At 39.0% G+C, this 20,171-nt stretch overlaps 2 protein-coding genes across 5 annotated transcripts in view; one reads left to right on the top strand and one right to left on the bottom strand.

Moving 5' to 3' along the window:
- rpp30 (ribonuclease P/MRP 30 subunit) overlaps positions 1 to 12,664 on the bottom strand; it is a 42,118-nt gene extending 29,454 nt beyond the window's left edge. The window contains exons 1-5 of one of the 2 annotated variants that reach the window (XM_060842362.1): positions 12,609 to 12,664; positions 12,170 to 12,423; positions 4,387 to 4,442; positions 3,205 to 3,261; positions 2,201 to 2,275 (exon numbers count right to left, since the gene is read on the bottom strand). In XM_060842362.1, coding sequence (XP_060698345.1) covers positions 2,201 to 2,275; positions 3,205 to 3,261; positions 4,387 to 4,442; positions 12,170 to 12,251 — 270 coding nt within the window. In that variant the 5' untranslated portion in view covers positions 12,252 to 12,423; positions 12,609 to 12,664. Of the gene's footprint in view, positions 1 to 2,200; positions 2,276 to 3,204; positions 3,262 to 4,386; positions 4,443 to 12,169 lie in introns of both variants that reach the window. The other variant, XM_060842361.1, reaches the window with a different exon arrangement.
- Positions 12,665 to 12,730: 66 nt separating this feature from the next.
- Positions 12,731 to 20,171, top strand: part of LOC132826223 (kinesin-like protein KIF20B) — a 112,890-nt gene continuing 105,449 nt past the window's right edge. For all 3 annotated transcript variants that reach the window (XM_060841902.1, XM_060841903.1, XM_060841901.1), the window contains exons 1-4: positions 12,731 to 12,813; positions 17,105 to 17,258; positions 18,212 to 18,310; positions 18,405 to 18,524. In XM_060841902.1, the coding sequence (XP_060697885.1) occupies positions 17,106 to 17,258; positions 18,212 to 18,310; positions 18,405 to 18,524 (372 nt within the window). In that variant the 5' untranslated portion in view covers positions 12,731 to 12,813; position 17,105. The remainder of the gene's footprint in view (positions 12,814 to 17,104; positions 17,259 to 18,211; positions 18,311 to 18,404; positions 18,525 to 20,171) is intronic.

The raw sequence follows: 20,171 nt of genomic DNA, 5'->3' as shown, positions 1-20,171 counted from the left end.
TCCAAAGAATTAAGTGAAGTGACAAATTTCAGGGAGTTTCAGGAGGGTGGAGGGGTGCCCTAACGTGAGCCCTAGGAATTTTTCCCTGTTATTTTACATTTCTCATCACATTAAACATGCACCATGTCTCTGCTCTCACACTATCATATGCTCAGCAGCAGCGAGATGATTGCTAATACCAAGAACTAATGACATTCACACTGTGGCAATCATATTTAATCCCAACTGTGTACCATTTCAAACACTGGTCTGAAGTAGCCACCTGGGTTAGCATGGCATGCATGGACTGGAAGAATGCACACCAATTCTGCAAAATGACTGATCTTTTTGTGCACACGTGCAAGCATCATTTCTCCGCTACCTAACATTCACGAACTCTATTGGGTTGCACCCACTTCTCACCAAGACTCCATCTTCGGTACCACTTAATCCTGTAAGTGTTCTTCCCTAAATGAAATACACTTCATCTGGCCAAAACTACTAACCCCTCCTGTTCTTTGCGCTTCCCGCTTACTTCCTTGGGACACCTCAGCACTCTTCCTGAGACAAAAGGTCAACCCCCAACTGACTACAGCCCCTCTCCCTCCCTCCCCCCACTGTTCACTGCTGCCAAACATGATGGCGATCTATCCGAATGCATTAAAAGGCAATGTAAAACAAAGATGCTGTAAGCAGAGGTAAATACAAAGTGAGCTGATGCTTGAAACGTCAACTCTCCTGCTCCTCTCCTGACCAGCTGCGCTTTTCCAACAGCACACTTTCAAAAGTGAGTGAGCACCAAGTAAGCAAGCAAAGAGTCCTGAGATGTACTGTGTTTTGATGATTGATGTGGGTGCCTGTCAGCAAATGTATAGTGTCAGTGAACTCAAAAATGCAGTATTCACCTGTAGTATGACGGAGTTTCAAATGAGCCATCATGTGATAAACCTGGCACTCTAATTCTGGAGGATACAGGTGGTATCGGCCATGAGGCCTGCCTGGGGTGTTGGGAAATGCTCTGAAAGCCAGAGAAGATACTGGCGAGTTACATTCAGGTATTCCATCTCATTATCTAGTTTCTAGCTACTATCTAGATTCCCTCCACTGACTGAGAAAACTATATAAAAATAAGGCAAGGTTAGGTAATAATGAGATTTGTGTGCGCTAATATGCTCTGAGCTGCATACCAGCAAGATTCCTAGCAGGCCATGAAAACCTTGGATGGTTAATCTGACTTTTAAATTTCGACATTGCAAATATCATTTTCATATTCATGCCATACTGCACCTGACTGGTCATTGCCTAAAGTTGTTCAGAGTGAAAAAATAAATTGGCTCTATATTTACATTTCTGCAGTTCTCAAGACATACAAATTGAAAATAATTATCAGGAAAATGTATTTTAACACACGCACGAATCTTATGTTTTAAAAGTAACTTTAAATAATTTGAAAATGAGCTAAATTCTACTTTTTAGAGCAATAATTTTCCTGACATCAGGCCAAATCGCTCTCAAATTTGGCAAGATCTACAGGCAGTTAATATAGACAACTGAGGGGTAGAACCTTTTGTGTTGATAAAATCAAATGTTCTTAATCTGGTTTTCAGTTTCACTGGTGACTGAACGACCCAATTGGAATCCTCTTCAGTTGATCAAGTCATTTAATAGGGTAGGTTTCCACCTTCACACACAAAGATACTCAGCTCTACTTTTTTTGGCTAATCTCCTCACCCTAAGTTCACAGCTGCTCTTTGCAACTACTTCTAACAATGACAGTCGCAAACTGCTTCAGTTAAAGGGTGATAAAAATTATGCTCTCTGAATCAGTGGACTTTTGCCTCCCTTTGCAATTGCAGTTAAAACTCTAATGCATATCTTCATTTTCATATACAACGTCATTGTCATGCTTCACTCTTCTCACCAATTAAGATATTACCTTACAAGCTCTCCACACTTTGCTTTTCGGGCTACTGTTGTTTAAAAAAATAGCAAAAAGCTCTTTTAAGGCTGAATCCTGGAATTCCTTTCCCTTAGTCAAATTCCATCATACTAAACATGATGCAGCTTCTCTTCACTCCCTTTATCAACCAACACTAAGAAGGTTATGTGTCAATGTCTTTTCTCCTGCATTGTACAAAATAAGCTTTTAATTAGTTTGAAAAAAATACACATCCCAGAAATCAAATCTCCATAAGAATACTAATGAAGTATCTGTACTCACCAGATCATTGCAGTGAGAGGCATCAGAGACAATCACAGTAAGTCTGGTCACAATTTTAATTGGTTTTGATCTCCCCTATTCAAGAGAAATTCTATTAAACTGAAGTGTTAATGATTTCCAGTTTTGCATTTTAACAATCGCAGTAAAATGCATTTGTCTCTCTGTAGCATTAACTTCCCATCACTTCAGGTTTAAAAAAATGTGTGGGGAAGTAATATGAAACAGCACTAAACCACCCTACTGAAAAAAAAAGTAGGCACAATCATTAGGGCTATTTTAAAATTTATGTTCAGAATGCATTATGACTAACTTATAAAAAAAAAGCAATGTAGACTGTTGTAAAGTTTTAATTAGGCCATCACGTTAAAATTTTATCCTCAAACATCCTACTTCCACTCTAATCAATCTTTTCAACTACATTATGTCTAACTTTTGACATCCGTACATTTATAACTGATATTTCAAATGAATTCTGATGAAAGGTTGTTAACTGGAACATAAACTGTTTCTTTCTTGACCTACTGAATATTCCAGCATTTTGTGTTCTATTTCAGATAGTAATTTATATGATCTGTTCCTCAGAAACTGAGAATTTAATAGATACAGTGGAAGTATAAGTCAATCACCTGTTCACCCTGCACTTTTCAGCAAGGTTCAGTGATTAACCACCTAAAATAAAAATACTGTTTTTGTAGTGATTCAGGCCAAAATCACCATTCCCAACACTTGCATGCTGCCACACAACCAAATCACCACCTGTACGTGGCACGAGTCAATATAAAACGTAAACAACAATATAGTTTCATCAAAGCAATGCTGTATTTCTTATTACTCGTGTCAAGTTTTTTTATGAGGTGAAACTTTAATGCCTGGTAGGTAGCCTGCAGTTCTGTTAAACTACTGGAATGGTTTGTGAATGACAACATTGGAAAGTCACTGGACTATGGTGAGAATTAGAGAAAATAAATTGTATCAAACCATATTGTACAAAATTTTGTACATACCTGCACAATAGGTGGCGATGGGAAAAGTTCTGAAACAGATGTTGGCTTAGCTATTTCCTGGAAAACATTTTATTATTGCAATAGACATTAAATGAAAGAGAATTAAATTCAAATACACGAGTTGCTCTTCTGATGCTTCACTGATGACCAAAATGTAGAAATAGCAAAAATAATCCATTCTAACATATAAAGTATTCACAGCAATAAAATTTTATACAGCAATGCAATTTCAAAATACAAATCATTTGTAAGCGTTAGTACTAACGTTTACTTACTTTCAACCCATGAAATAAAATAATTACTGTCATTCAGCAGTAAGAAACCAGAAGAGAAGTTACTAGTTGTGAAGGGGGCTCAGACACTTATGGCTGGAACATTTTGTGGCTGGAATTCTACATTTGATAGTTTGGTTTACTTTCAACAATAGTATTCAAAAGACAGGATGTGGAAAAAGTGTCCCAGTTATTGATAGGATGGTTAATGCAATGGTGGTTATTGAGTTTTGGTACCAACTGTGAACTGTGTCTGAGATGTTTGGTCTGATTCCTGAAAGATGTACTGCTTTTAATTTACAAAATGCAAAAACAAGACATGGCAGGGTAGATTGCTGTTATTTCCGAATTTCAGAATACAAAGTCAAAACACTGTCGATGTATTTAATTTTAATACCGCAAACTGAAAGTACTGGAAATACTCAGATCGGGCAAAATCTGTGGAAAGAGAAAACAATTAATTCATCAGGTGGACATCTGTTTTACAACTAGTATGTAGCCAACAGTATGCAGGAATATTTTTTAAGAGAGTGATCAAAGAGGAGTGGGCAAAACAATGTATAAATTTTACAAATATTTCAAAACATAATTTGGGAATAGTTATAAATTTTATAACTGCCATAAAATATAATTACTCCCCCCCCCCGTACTGTATTTTACTCTTGTTTTATGGCAACACAAACAATAACGTGTAGACGTAGTGCCAACTTTACCCCATGGATATTGGTTACTTTTGGTAGACTACTATTCAGTGATTTCTGATTTATTTTCAAAATGAATCAAACTAGGATCCTAAAATCACTATGCCTGAAGACAGATGATAGATATTAAACGTTTAGATAGATACAAATAATGATTTAGGCTATAGAAGCCACCTGAAGAATTTTAGACATTAACAAAGCTTCCATACCTGCCTTTTTCCTTGAAGCTCAACCACATGATTAAGTGCAACTGTTGAATAACCAACTAGAGAACAGAAAATATACCATTGGTTATGTAGTAACAAAGCAGAAACAGATAAACAATCAAAATACTGCAAATGAAAAATTTGAAATAAAATAAATGGAAACATTTCAGATTTTGCAGCATTAAAATATAAGTGACATGAAATGATAACAGTTTCTCTCTCCAAATGCTGCCAGACCAATGTAATTTCTCCAGAATTCACGGTTTTTAATTCTGGTAGCATATACAATTAGGTATAAGTCCTTCAATCTGTGTTTATCTGTGAAATTTCACTGACTGATATCATTTCTTTTCCTGGTATCAGTTCAGAACTGCCAACTTCAGTATTCACAACTCAAACCTTGATCTGAAGAAATAGTTGTGTGTACCATAATTCTAATGCTTTTATACTGTCTTGTCTGTAGTACTATATATCCAGGTTCAAAAGACAATTATGAGATCAGTCAGGTCTTTGAAACATAAACCGCCAATGGGAAGTAGTATTGATCTCCAGGTTTAATAAACTGCACTTTACATTCTCACCCAAAAACAAGTGGCTGTAATGCAGTAAATGTTTGTATCCTGCTTTTCACGTGCAATTAAAAATGTAGAAGTCAAGCCAAACAAAAACAAAGCACTTTGATGTTGAAAGCTGGAATAAGAGCAGAAACTGCTCGAAACACTCAGTAAGATAGCATATGCAGAACAGAAGGAGTTAACATTTCAAATTAATAACATTGTCAGAATTCAAATTAGGAGGTAAAAAATTGAAAGCTTACTCATAGAAATGGATTTAGTGAGGGTAAAAGGTAGCATGGGAGTACTTACGCAGCTGAAAACAGCTGCAAAAAAGTGACAAAGGAAAGAACAACTGCTCATGGGACAAGTCTCAGAAGTAAATAAATTGCATTGTTGTGCTTAAAAGTATAAGCAGATCATTACTTCAATTAAGAGTAATGAATAGTAAACACCACTTCTCATTATTTAACCAGCTCCTCATTTAATACACAATGTGAATATATTTGTCAAATCCAGCCCTGAAGTACTTTAGAATAGCAGCAATCAAGGTAATAACAACTAAAGTTTAACAACGAAGTAAACAGAAAGATGGTTTTGTATTGTCTGCCCTTCAGATTCAAAGTCTGAGAACAAAATAACTCTGAAGAATTAAATCGTATTTATTTCAATGCAAGTACTCTTACAGGTAGGACTAATGAACTCAGGGCATGTTTGGGAACTGGGACATCATAACTATTGTAGAAACTTGGCTGAGGGTTGGACAGGACTGGGAGCTTAATTTTCTGGATTTCAGATGTTATAGGAAGGATCAAAAGAAAGGCAAAAGGGGAGGCAGAGTGGGTTTTTGATTAAGGAAAAGATGAGGTGGTTAAAAAAAGGTGTTTAGCACGCTTGCCATCAATGCTCAGTCCTTTGGGTATACAAGTTGAGAAATCATGTTGCGGTTATACAGGTCATTGGCGGGGGCTCCTCTGGAATACACAGGGTCCAGTTCTGGTCGCCCAGTTAGAAGTAGGATATTATTAAACTAGAGGGGGTCAGAAGAGATTTATCAGGATATTGCTGGGTTAGGAAAGTTTGAGTTGTAAAGAAAGGCTGGGTCTTTTTTACCCACTGGAGCTTAGTAGGTTGAGGTGACCTTATAGAAGAAGTTTATAAAATAGAGGGGTATGGAAAGAATTAAATGGTAGTGATTGTCTCCCTAGGAAAATTTTAAATGTGAGAGAGGAGAGAGATTTTAAAAAGCCATGAAGTTTTTACACTAGGGTAGTTTGCGTGTGGAATGAACTTTGAGAAAATCGTGGATGAGGATACAATTTCAACATTTAAAGACATTTGGATAGATACATGAATAGGAAAGGTCTGGAGGGATAGAGACCTGGAGCACGCACATGGGACTAGTTTATATTGGTATTATGCTTGATATGGACTGATTAGACGGAAGGGTCTGTTGCCGTGTTGTGAGACTCCATGACTGCTGAAATTAAAGAAGGTGTTTCTGAAAACCTGTGCAATTAAACATATGGCTGAAATTAGAAAGAAAAAAGGAATGATCATCTTGATGAAGTTGACCACGTAATAGTCAAAGGGAAATTGAGGAACAAAATGTAGAAAGATGAAGAATTAATCTTTAATTATATAAATTAAATATATGTAAGATTAAATATATGTAAGAATAATAAGATTGTAATAGTAGATGATTTTAATTTTCCAACATTGTCTGGGACTACCACACAGTGTTAATAGTTTGGATGATAAAGAATGTGTATTCAAGAAATTGTTTTTAAATCATCAATATGTAAATACTCCTACTAGAGGAGGAGTTAAATTTAACCTTCTGTTGGGAAATGAGGCAGGGCAAGTGACTGAAATGATAATAGGGGAACGCTGGGTCCAGTGATCGTAATTCTATTTGCTTTAAAAATTGTTGTGGAAAAGGATAAGCCTTCCATAGAAATTTGAGGAGTTTTTAAATGGATTAAGGCAAACGTTAATGGTATGAGATAGGAAGTTTCAAAAATTGTTTGGAGTTGATGGTTTGCAGATAAGGGCTCATGTAATAAGTGGGAGGCTTTCAAAAGCCCTATAAGAGAGTTCAGAATCATTATGTTCCTGTTAAGAGTGAAAGGTAAGATTGGTAAGATTAGTGAACAATGGATGAATAAATATATTGGAGTTTCTGTTGTGGTTCTGTTCGCCAAGCTGGGAGTTTTTGTTGCAAATGTTTTGTCCCCTTTCTAGGTGACATCCTCAGTGCTTGGGAGCCTCCTGTGAAGCGCTTCTGTGCTGATTCCTCCGGCATTTATACTGGTTTGAACGTTTGCAACAAAAACTCTGAGCTCGGCGAACAGAACCACAACAACAAGCACCCTTGCTACAAATCTTCTCACAAACTTAGATTAGAGTTTCTAGTCGAGAATAAAAAAGAATCGTACATTAGATATAAACAATTGTGTTTAAATTAATATCTTCAACAGCATTAAAAAAAATTGTTGAGGCATTCTAAAAAGGGAGATCAGGAAGGCAAAGAGAGGATATGAAATAGCCTTCGCAAGTAAGGTTAAGGATAATCCAAAGAGATTCTATAAGTACATTAAGAGAAAGAGAGCAACTAGAGAGAGTAGGGCCTCTTGATGACCAGAGGTCATATGTGTTGTTTGTCATATAAATAATTTAGCTCAGATATAGAAGGCATATTTAGCAAGTTTGCAGATGACACCAAAATTGGTAGTACTGTGAAAAAGACAAGATTACAAAAGATAATCTTGATCAATTAAGGAGTTGCAGTTGGACTTTAATTTGGATAAATGTGACCATTTACATTTTGGTAAAATAAATAAGGACAGGAGTTGTACAATTAAAATTAAGGCCTTGGGCAGTGTTGTAGAACAGAGAGACCTCTGGGTTCAGGTACATAATTCTTTGAAGTTTGCCTCACATGTAGATAAAGTGTTAAGAAGGTATTCAGCACGCTTGCATTCATTGCTCAGACTTCCGAGTACAGGAGTTGGGACATCATGTTGAGGTCGCACAAGAGGTTGGTGAGGCCTCTTCTGCAGTACGGTTTCCAGTTCTCGTCACTCTGTTGTAAGAAGGATACTATTAAGCTGGAGAGGGTTCAGAAGAAATTTATCAGGATCAGGCTGTACCTTTGCTCACTGTGAGCTGATAAAATTGTTCTCCGACGATTTGTCACCACGCTCGGTAACATCAGTGAGCCTCTGAAGTGCTGGTGTTCTGTTCCATTTACTGTGAGGGTGTGCCGATCTGTTGTGGGTGATATCACTTCTGGTTCTTTTTCGGAGTTTGGTAAATGGGGTCCAAATCGATGGGTTTGTTAATGGATGTTTGAATGCCAGGCCTCTAGGAATTCCCATGCATGTCTTTGTTTAGCCTGTCCCAGAATGGATGTATTGTCCCACTTGACCTGGCATCCCTCTTTGTTTGTGTATGGATACTAGTGAGATTATCATGTCTTTTGGTGGTGAGTTGGTGCTCATATATTCTGCTCATCAATACATCCATCCTGGGACAGGCTAAACAAGACACACACGGGAATTCTTATAGGCCTGGCATTCAAACCAGAACTCCATTAACAAACATATCGATGTGGACCCCATTTACCAAATTTTCAGAAAAAGAAACGAAAGTGATATCACCCACCACATCAGACCAAGACAAATAGTGAATGGGACAGAACCCCAGCACTTCATCAGAGGCTCACTGATGATGTTACCTAGCATGGTGACAAAACATCTAAGAACAAACGTACCAGCTCAGCAAGCAAACCTACAACCTGATCTACAACTTGAGCTACAAATCTTCTCTCAAATTGCATTTACTAAAATGTTGCCAGGAATGAAGGAGTTGAGTTATAATAGAGGCTAAATAGGTTGGGAATCTTTTCACTGCAGTGTACAAGGTTGAAAGGTAACCTTATAGAGGTTTATAAAATTATGGAAGTGAGTGTCTTTTCCCTAGGGTTGGGAATTTCAAGACTAGGAGGTATATTTTTGAGGTGAGAGGAGAAAGATTTAAAAGAGACAAGAGGGTCAATTTTTAAAGGTTTTTCCAACAGGGTGGTTCATGTGAGGAATGAACTTCTAGAGAAAGTGGTGGTGTGGGTATAGTTACACCATTTAAAACGATATTTAGATAAGTACATGAATAAAAAATATTTGGATGGATATGGGCCAAATGCATACAGGTAGGACGAGTTTAGTTTGGGATGACGGTCAGCATAGTGTGGTTGGACCAAAAGGTCTCTTTCCATACTCTATGATTCTATAACTAAGTTAAAAATCACAACACCAGGTTATAGTCCAACAGCTTTATTTGGAAGTACTAGCTTTTGGAGTGCTGCTCCTTCACTATAAATTGTCTCTTCTTGATTCTATTCCACAGCTACTTGATGAAGGAGCAGTGCTCTGAAAGCTTGTACTTCCAAATAAACCTGTTGGACTACAACCTGACATTGTGTGATTTTTAAGCTTTGTCCACCCCAGTCTAACCCTGCACCTGCACATCATTTTATAAAAAAAGTAAATAACACTCCACAGCTACACAGGGAAATCTATTTCAATAACATTCAGCATTGAGAAGGGATGTTTTGGTAGAAAAAATAAATTGTTTTGGCCTCTTGAGCATCCTCGATTTTTGAACGAAAAAAATTAAACAGTAACACACGTACACAGAAAAGGTGAGTGCTTCTTTCTTTCATATATTTATGCAGCAAAAAAGGGGGCATGGTACACATTGCTACCACTGCACATTACTGGATGGGGTGAACTGTTTAAATTGGTTGATAAAGGACCTAAGTAAGGCATATTTGTTTTTCGAGCATGGTAGGCATGCTTCTTGAATGTTATTGGAAGTGGATTTACCCAGGAAAGTTGACAGCATTTCATCAGAGTCCTCAATTGTGTCTTGAAGATAGCCATCAGGCTTTGAGAAGTCAGGAAATGTTACTCATTGCAGGAATCCACAGTTTCTAACTTTCTCTTTAAATCAACTAAAATAGTTAAGTGTCTGATCCAGCTGAGTTTCTGGTCAATGGAAGCGGGCAGTTCTAGTGATGGTATTACCATTGGATGTCATGGAGAGAAATTTGGATTCTCTTGTTTGAAATACAGACACTTGTGTTGTTTTCCACTCATCAGCCAAGCCTGAATGTTGTCCACGTTTCCTGCAGATGACACCAGGATATAGGATAAAAAACATGGACTTCCACAAAAAAATAGAAAAAAGGAGTATAAGAAATTGGCACAGAAGTGGTTACAAGAAAGAGCAAAGCAAAATGCAAAGCCTCCAGTGCTAATCAAGCCTGAGCTGTTACACCACAACAATAACAAAGTGGATTTGGAATCCAAGTTAGGATAAACCATAGTCTGTGACTGCATAGTGAAAGATTCCATCAACTTTCTGGATCACATCAATGACAAAAAACACCAACAGAATTTGGGGATGTCAATAAAGGTGGAATACTCGACTCTGGACCAAGTTAAGACACGTAAAGACCAATAAAAAGAAATGAACTGATTCAGTACATGAAGAGTCAAGGACGGTTATAAATACTGCAATCAGCAAACATCCTTATTCTAAACTTATATTGATGAAACAGCTGCAAATGATTGGATTTAGGTTTCTATCCTTAGGAACAGTCAGAGACCTTCTCGTGCAGTGATAGTATCCCTACCACTGGACAAAAAAAGCATTGGTTTTAAGTCCCACCTGCTTCAATATGTGCAATAACATTTCTGAACAAACTGATTAGAAATATAGGTTAAAATAAAAATAAAACAACACTTAGGGACAGTCACAGTTCTTGTGGCAGGATGAGAACATCCATACTGCTTGGCCAAAGGATTTGGGTTCAAGGTCTGCTTAGTCCAGGTGTGTCATGCATCTCTGAACTGATTAAAAACTGCACTACAAAACCCAACAGTTGAGAGAGTTCAAAGAAAGTTAGAGAAAGTTATCATAAGAGATTCTCACACACTGTCACTGACGGAAACAATGGCATTGAGCTACTGAGATCAACAACAATTCATCGTATTTGATAATATCCAGACTATAACGTGAGGAACACAGCGTTCTGGTGGCGCAGTAATACTGCTCCAACTCGGCCAGGATACCCAAGCGCAAGTCTTGAACGTATGTAAAGTTTGCAATAATTGAAATGGCTACAGTTGATATCATTTGTGTTTCAATTTTAGTGCAATAACTCAACTAGCATCACCCAGATAAGATACTAAACTCAGAATACAGGGGATCTCCAATTTAAGAATGTCTGACTTACAAATTAGCGTACTTACAAACGCGATCCCTTACAGGGATGTAATTCCAAAGACCCAACAAACAAACATTTCCTGTACTTAGGAACGGTTGCTTTACATCGTGCTCAAGTTGGGACACAATGTAGGACAAATCAACTTGCAAATAGATTCAGGTTCAGAACCTGCTTGCAACCCAGGAATTGCGTGCACCTATATTCATTATTAAACATGGGATGCAAAATATATATATATAACAGCAGCACTGAGCCGTTAGCACTGCTGCCTCAGAGCCAGGGATCCAGGCTCGATTCCACTCTTGAGTGATTGTGCGCAGTTTGCACATTGTGTGTCTGTGTGGGTTTCCTCCCAGAGTCCAAAGATGGGCAAGGTGGACTGGCCATGTTAAATTGCCCCAGAGATGTATTGGTTAGATGTGTAAGCGATGGGAAATTTACGGTTCAAAATAAAGGATAGTCTGTGGGTGATGTCGTTTGGAGGGTCAGTGTGAACTTGCGTTGAATGGCCTATTTCCACACTGTAGAGATTCAATGGAAATCCTACCTGCTTCAAAAAATCTATGAAGAGATTATACGATACCCCAAGGAAATTTCGCAGTGATCTCCTGAGACGGAGATGATTAGCCCATAAAAACTTTAATCATCTTTTGTGACGAAGATATTTTGACATTGTGGAGAGTTTTCCTTCTAATCCGCATTGACTCCAATTTTGCTGCGTCTGAAGAGTTGCGTTGTGTATAAAATTAACTCTGACAATAATGTCCAGGTGGGGAACTAACACTAAATCCTATGCAATTCACTCAATGCGGTGTGCAAATCCCCTAAAGAGTAAGAGGGCAATTTAATGTGACATTAAAGAGCATTTAAAAACTTCTAATGAAGTCCATACTTCTAATGAGTGAAAGTGCAACGTGATTTAAGAAGAAACAATACTCACGGTGCGCCGCTGTTTCTATTAGACTTTGCAATCTTTTTCTGTCCGTGGTGTTAACGATGTTTAAATCTACAAAAAGCGCCATGCTTTCACAACGTGAAGGGGAACGTTTGCTCTTCCTGCGGCTTGAAAGGTTAATGTTTACGCCCACAGCACCTCGCTCAAAGCCACCGTCGGCTCTAGGCCCCACTTTAAATCAAAGATGACCTCAGAAAACAACAAAAAAAACAGAAAATGCAGGCTATGAAGTGCAGCCTCTGTGAAGAGACAGAAACGGGGTTAAAGCCTCTGGACGCCGACCTTTCATCAAAGCAAACTCAAGCTAAGCTAGATCATCAAACTATCATTCCCTGACTCCTATCCGCGTTTCTTCCGATTAGCTTGGCTAGCCTTACAATTAACAACACGGAGGAAACACTTTCCCCTCATTTTGTCAACTCACAATGATGTCCCAGGGCCGCAGGAGCCCTCGTGCAACTGCACCGCCCACTACCCGTGATGCTCCGCGAGACTGCCAGCTCGCCATTGGTGGGATTTGAAAACAACCAGAGCGCGCGGCAGGAACGTTAGTCTCGGAGTGCGCGCGCGGCGGTGGCGACCATTGGAGCTGCTTGGTTCAATCTGTGATGTATAATCGAGTTTTGGAGGTTAGTGTTTACTTGTGTGAAAGACATCACAACTAAGTTCTGCTGATCTATGCGTCTGAGAGGGACCATAGCCCCAGTCCTGGTGCTCTGTGTTTGTTTGTCTGTGTGAAAGGCATCGTAACTGAGTCCATATGAAACGTAGGCCGGTCACTCCTGAGCTGAGGTAATAAGTGCCATTCTGCACGGTCGTCGTAGACCAGGTTCTTCCTTTCCGCTGAGTAGAGTGCACTGGTGTCTCTGGACACAGACAAATTAATACGTAATACCGTTATACTCTGAACTCTCTTCTTGCAAACTGTCAACATCATTTGGTCTGCCCTCTGCAGCGTGATTATAATGTTAGAAATCACACGACACCAGGTTGTAATCCAACAGGTTTATTTGGAAGTACAAGCTTTCGGAGCGCTGCACCTTCGTCAGGTAGTTAGTGGGGCAGGATCATGGGATGCAGAATTTACTATAAATACTGTGTCCTTATAATTTTGCCGTACCAGCTACCTGGCGAAGTAGCAGCGCTCCGAAAGTTTGTGCCTTCAAATACACCTGTTGCACCATAACCTGGTGTTGTGTGATTTTTTTTAAACAAAAAAATCTGTCCATTGCAGTCCAACACCGACACATCTATATTATGACTATAATGACTATTTTTTAAAATTAAAATGTAAAGGATCCTGTGAATTGGACAAGATCGAGGAGATATTCGTTCATTTGTCTGATGATAATTTCTCGACCAGCATTCTTGAAAAACTTTTGATATGCACTTGGGTAGTTTTTGCACAACTTGTGCTAGTGTTCTGGAAACTTATTTTCTGTACACTGTTTTGGTCCTCTCCATGTATTTATCTAGTTTCCCTCTAAAGGGGCAACTTTGCTAGTTGGATGGAGAAAGTGAGGATTACAGATGCTGGAGATCAGAGTTGAAGTGTGTGGTGCTGGAAAAGCACAGCCGGTCAGGCAGCATCCGGAGCAGGAGAATTAACATTTCATGCATAAGCCATTCATAAGGAGTTGCATGGGTTTCTTGTGGCAAGTTCCACGTTTTCAGCGTCCACTCGGTAAAATATGTATCAGGTTTTGCCGATCTGGAGTGAAGTGGAAGTCTTGAGTCATGTCAGTGTCAGCACGATTGTGACAATCTTCAAGTGATTGGACAAATCCAACTGTGAAAATTTGTTCATCTTCCGGCTGTCCATTGAAGGTATAATCATTACGGCAAAACTGAACAGACCGATTGATTGATTACATGTATTGAAAACAGGTTTGGCCATCAAGAGGTATAGTTGACAGGATAATCACAGCCATAACCTACAAGAAAATTGCTGATGCCAACTTCTCAATACTTTTTCAACTTGACAACAGCCTTCAACTTTGTAAAATGTGAGATATTCCAGATGATTCTGCTGAAGTAAAGTTGGCTTCTGAAAAAGAATTGGCAATGGGTCCATCAGAGACCTGTCTTGAGGTTACAGCAGGTGTCAAGTAAAGTTGTGTTATTGGCGTAGTTCCTCTTTGATTTTTTTTTTCCTATTTGCTCTGTTCTGTCTGTTGGAATGCAGTTTTATTAATCAAATGGATGGAAAACTACTTAATCTAGCATGTGTCTAACCAAAACCTATGAACAGCAAGCTTCAGACATTGGAATTCAATTTGTTGCAGCAGAGTAATGTATGGGAAATTAATCTGCAGAAAATGAGATATTTTACTCAGACATATAAGGAGACTTGCTATTTGGAAGACAAAAGCTCGACATCAGCATGTGCCTTATATGTACCTTCCCTAACCCCATTGATTAGGATTCTTGAGTGCTTGGAGAATTTGGAACACTGATGCTGGTTTGGATTTTCAAAGTTTATTTGTGGGATATGAGCTTCACTGGCTTTGTCCATTTTCTGTAGATACACGCACTCCATACTGTTTGGGGTAAGACAATTGGAGTTGCAGGTTCTTAAAACAGTAGCACAGAACAAATAGCAATCCCATTTAAAGTCAGAATGGTGAGTGGTTTGGAAGTGATCTTGCATTGCCATGTATCTACTGTCCTTGTCCTTCCAGATGGTAGTGATGATAAGTTTAGAAGGTGCTCTCCAAGAAGTTTTGGTGAATTTCTGCAGTCCGTCTTGTACAGTGAATGGTTGCAGATGAGATTCCATTCATGTGAGCTGTTTTGTCTTTGTGGTCAGAGCTTCTTTATGGTTGTTGGAGCTGTACTGATTTAGCAAACTGGGGATTGTTCTGAGATTCTAGCGTTGTACTTTAGGTGATGAGTTATTTGCTGCGGATTTATAGACCCTGGCTGGCTATAGTAAGTGTGGTGCTGGATAAACACAGCAGGCCAGGTAGCATCCGAGGAGCAGGAGAATCGACGTTTCGGGCATAAGCCCTTGCTGTGTTTTTCGAGCACCACACTTTTCAACTCTGGTCTCCAGCATCTGCAGTCCTCACTTTCTCCTGGCTATAGTAAGTGACAATGGTTGGTCTTTTCCTCTCTTTCCTCATTATTTTTCTCAGAACCGTAGAATTCCTACAGCATGGAAGCAGGCTGTTCACCCTGTCAAGTCCACACTGACTTTCCAAAGGGTATCCAGACATGTGTCCTACACTATCCCTGTAACCCTGCATATCCCATGCTAGTTCATCCCTGCAAGATAGTGGCGGAGTGGGTTCCTAAACCGGAACCCATTGATTCCAATTGATTTTATTTTCTTTCTCTTGTTTTCCTTCTATTTTCCTTTTCTTCATTTACCTCTTGAGCTCGGGTGACATCAACGGCAGACCTCAAGTGAGGCCAGCATGGAGGATAGTAGGCCCAGTGTGGACCTCGAGCATTTGTGAAACCGGAGGCAGTAGCAGCAATGAAGCATGGCAGTGGCTGGAGCACAGGGCAAATCTGGATGGCAGCAGTGGTGGTCAGCCATGACGGCTAGTGGTCAGTGGCAGTCTGGGCCAAAGCCTTGTGAGCTGCAGTGAAGCCAGGAATGCCTGAGTGGAACTTAACCCAGCGCAGGTGAAAGCTTGCCCAGTTTAGAAGGGGGAGTAGAGAATGAACCCTCTTGGGGAAGCCCACCTTGGCGGATCTGCGGGCCCCCGACTCAAGAAATGATTGTAATGTTTGACATTTTAACGTTATTTCTTTACTTTTTCTACTCTTTTATGCTTAGAAGATTGTGGTGCTGAAATTATTAACTTTTCTTTATTTCTTTATTAGTTTTTGTAACTAAGATTTTTGCACCTAGGGTATTTTGTACTTAAAGATAGTGCCATTTGTGGTGATATGATACACTTTCTCTGTTCTCTTGTACCTCATACTTGAGTACACATGACATTTTCTAATCAACCTGTTCAGATGTAACAACACCCTTCAGAAGCACAAGGAACTTGAACCCATGCTACTCCAGCTGTCAGTGGAATCTGAAATATCATTTGCAAACTTGTTTGCAATCTCGTGACAAAAACAAATTGCTGGAAAAACTTATAGGAATGAATAGCTGTGGAGAGAAATCAGCATTAAGTGACCCTTCTTTAGAACTGAACAGTATTTTACGGTTCTGAAGATAGATCACTGGATCCAAACTGGATTAACTCTACTTTCTCTCCCCAGATGCTACCCGACCTGCTGAGTTATTCTTTGATTTCCAGCATCTGAAGTTCGTTTTTTTTTTAACTTAGTGAGTTTATTGTGTAAGTACAATAAGGTAATGGTAAAGTTGTCATAGTCCCAGAGGCCATAGGGCTGCTTTCTCTTTGATGGCGACAACTGATGGGTTTAATCTGTGTGTTGTTACACCTCTAGCAAGGACACAGTTTGAGAAGGTGGAAACTTCAAAATCCTAATAGATCACATAGATAAATGGAGGCTTGCTATTATACATCCTGCCTTTTTCCATTTATCACCAGCCATTTCAAAGCATTTTATGGAGGCCCTCTTGTGGTGTCCCTACATCTGGGCTAAGAGACCCATGTTCAAGCCTCAACTGCTCCAAACGTATGTAATAGCATCTCTGAATAAGTTGATTACAAAAATGTTTTTAAAGGAAGTGAAGCATTTTGTGGCCAATGGAGTACTTTGCAGCATTTGGGAAATGCAATAGCTAGTTTAAACTCAAGAATGTGATAATGACCAGCCAACCTTTTTTCTTGTAATGTTGATTAACAGTTGTGGAAAGTAGTCTTTTGGCGCGTTGCATCTAACCTTTTTACATTTTGTTCACAACTTCTTCAGTTGAAAGTTCCCTGAGGTTATAAATACAATTGCATTTCTTTTTGCCAACATTTTCTTTTCTTTTCTTGGCAGAATGGAGCCTATAATAAACTCTAAATTGTCATTTATACAACCACAAGGAGCTGTGAATGATGAACAGGATATACCTGTTGCAGAGGATTTTCAAGAAATTAGAAAGGATTTGATTGTTGAACTTTGCCAGGAAGTAAACAAAAATACATCACATGTAAGTATGTAATAGAATTTGGGGGGGGGGGGCAGATATTGACACATTGTTAACTTAATTTGTTTGAAAATACAGGGATCCAGCCTCATGCTTTTGAGACATGGGTTTAAATTTCAGAGCAGCATTGACTGGAATTTTAAAAGGACTGGTTTTATGGCAGTGATAATGTTGTTGCCTGTGGCCCAGAAGCTCCAAATTCAAGTTCTGCTTAACCTGGAGGTTTGTCACAAAACCTGTCCAAACAGGTTGATTAGCAATACAGGGTACATATAATAGAATTTGGTTGTTTGCAGCAAGATCCCGTCACCATTTGAGCTTGGCCTAATGTGGCAAGTAATTTATCTGGACTTCATATGACACTTGTAGGAAACCAAGTATGTCTCTTTTGCAATTGGTTGATTTGCATTCAAACATCGGGTATCCACCCCAGCCTGTTTTGATGGTGCTAGTCAGACCCACCAATTGAAGAGTCAGAGTTGCTGTAGAAATATAAACATCTTTCACTTTTTGTGTCTGGAGTTGTAGAAGGGATGTTAGAGACTGGCTGTCCAGAAAAGCCTCCTACTCTTTCCACATGCTATTGGCATGCTTTAGAAATATTTACATGTTTAAACTCAATCCATTTGGCTATTTTATAAACACTCCTTTCTTCCTAATTAATCATTTTGAGTGAAATTGAACCTGGTGCCTCTGGTTCAGAGGCAGGAACACTACCTATTGCATCACAAGATCTCCAACTCTGCCTACTACTATTCATGTTCAAGATTATGATTAAATCCTGCTCAATTAAAAAAAAGTGCAGTTCCAATTGAATTGCGCATGTCCTGACTTGGATGTGAATTGCTGCTGCTACTCCTTCATCTTTACTAGATCTGTGCATTTTTTCCTTCACATGTAGAGTTTGAAAATGTATGGAGTTTGTGTTGATTTGTTGAACTATTTGTTTTTGACAGACTGTTCAGCAAAAATGTTTGGGTTCAAAGGATCATATGTGTGTTCATCTTCGTATCAGACCTTTTACGGAAGCTGAAGTTGCACAAAATGAATCTCAGGCTAGTTATCTAAATTACTTTGGGAGCAGAATTTTTAACGTAGATTGATTTTGTTAAAAGTTATGCTGATCTGTCAAACATGTGCTTCTTTTAGAACTGTGTATCGATAGAAAACTCGACTAGTGTGATCCTAAAGCCACCACGAATTTCCTTGGGTTCCAGATGCAGCGATCGAGGAATTGGCCAATTCGCTCAATGCTTTTCATTTACACATGTAAGTGACCAATATAATGTGGTTTCCATTGCAAGTTAAATATAATCATGTTTGAGTGTGTGTTTTTAAGCTTGGATGAGTAGTCTTTATTACATTTTGTGACAGTTTTAACTTACATTTGGTAGAAAACCAATAAAACTACTTTGGTTACTCAAAGTTACTGTTTATTATCCTTGCTGTCTAGGGGGATCAATGCAATTGAAGTATGATTAAAAGCTGCCAAATTGATTCACACAATTTGCTACAATATCTGAGTAAATTAAATATTTAAAAGACTTGAACACAAAATTGACTGAAGGATAGAACGCTCTCATTGCTAATGGTTAATTTTCTGACTTGAAGCTTTGTGGTAGTTTGTTATGGATCAATTTTGGGAGCTTTGATTTTCCTGATTGTATACTTAATGATCTAGATCTTGGTGTGCAGTGGACACTTTCCAAGTTTGCAGATGATTCAAAGTCTTGGAAGCATTGTTAATTCAGCAAGGTGGTGTAAGAGTACAAAAAGGTATTGACCAGATGATTGAGTGGGCTAATCAGTGGCAGATGATGTTACATGCAGCGTGATACATTTTTGGTAGAGGGAACATGAAGGTGTACTATAGAATAAATGGTGCGAGGAGCAGAACATTCTAGTTTATGTGCATAAGTCACTGAAGTTGGTAAAACTGAAGACACTGCATGCTCGTTTTATATGTGCATAGTGAATAGGACAAAGAATTATGCTGAACTTTTATAAGACATTAGTTAGGCCTCGTGGAGTATTGTGTACAGTCCTGGGTGCCACACCTTATCATGGATGTGAATGTATTGATGAAAATGCAGAGGAAACTTATGAAAATAGTTCCAGTTTCAAATGAGGTTTTGAGGAAGTTGGAACTTCTGTCTTGTTTGAAAAGATCTCCAAATAATCCTGAGGCATGTGGACAAAGTCAATGGAACAAAATCTTTCCTTTTTTTTAATTCAACGATTGAGGAAAATTACTGAGTGGGCACAGAGGCAAAGTAGTGTCGTAAAATTCCTGCAGAATGGCAGCATGCCATTTGACCCATTGAGTCCACACTGAGCCTCCAAAGAGCATCCCAACCCCTATCCTATCCCTGTAACCCTGCATTTCCCATGGCTAATCCATCTAACATCCTTGGGGATTACTATTGACCAGTCACTCAGTTGGACTCACCACATAAACAGAGTCATTACAAAAGCAGGTCAGACGCTAGGAGTCATGCAATGGGTAACTGAACTCCTGACTCCCCAAAACCTGTCCAGTAATCTCCGCTTACTTGATTGGGTGCAGCTCCAACAACTCTGAAGAAGCTTTACAGCATCCACACGAAGCAGCCTGCTTGATTTGCATCACACCCTGAAGCATTCACTTCCTTCATTGCCATGCTCAGTAACAGCAGTGTATGCTATCTACAAGATGCACTGTAGAAATTCAACGAAGATCCTTAGACATCACATTCCAAACCAAGTCTGCTTCCATTTGGGCAGTAGATACATGAAAACACCACGACCTTCAAGTTTCCCTCCAAGCCACTCACCATCCTGATATATTGCTGTTCCTTCAATGTCACTGGGTCAAAACCTTGGAATTCCACCTCGTGCAGCACTGTGGATCAACCCACAGTAGTTGGACTGCAGCAG

The sequence above is a fragment of the Hemiscyllium ocellatum genome, chromosome 22 (assembly GCF_020745735.1).
Source record: "Hemiscyllium ocellatum isolate sHemOce1 chromosome 22, sHemOce1.pat.X.cur, whole genome shotgun sequence".
Taxonomy (NCBI): Eukaryota; Metazoa; Chordata; class Chondrichthyes; order Orectolobiformes; family Hemiscylliidae; genus Hemiscyllium; species Hemiscyllium ocellatum.
Note: the sequence above shows the minus strand (reverse complement) of the source record. Positions and strands in the feature narration are given on the sequence as shown.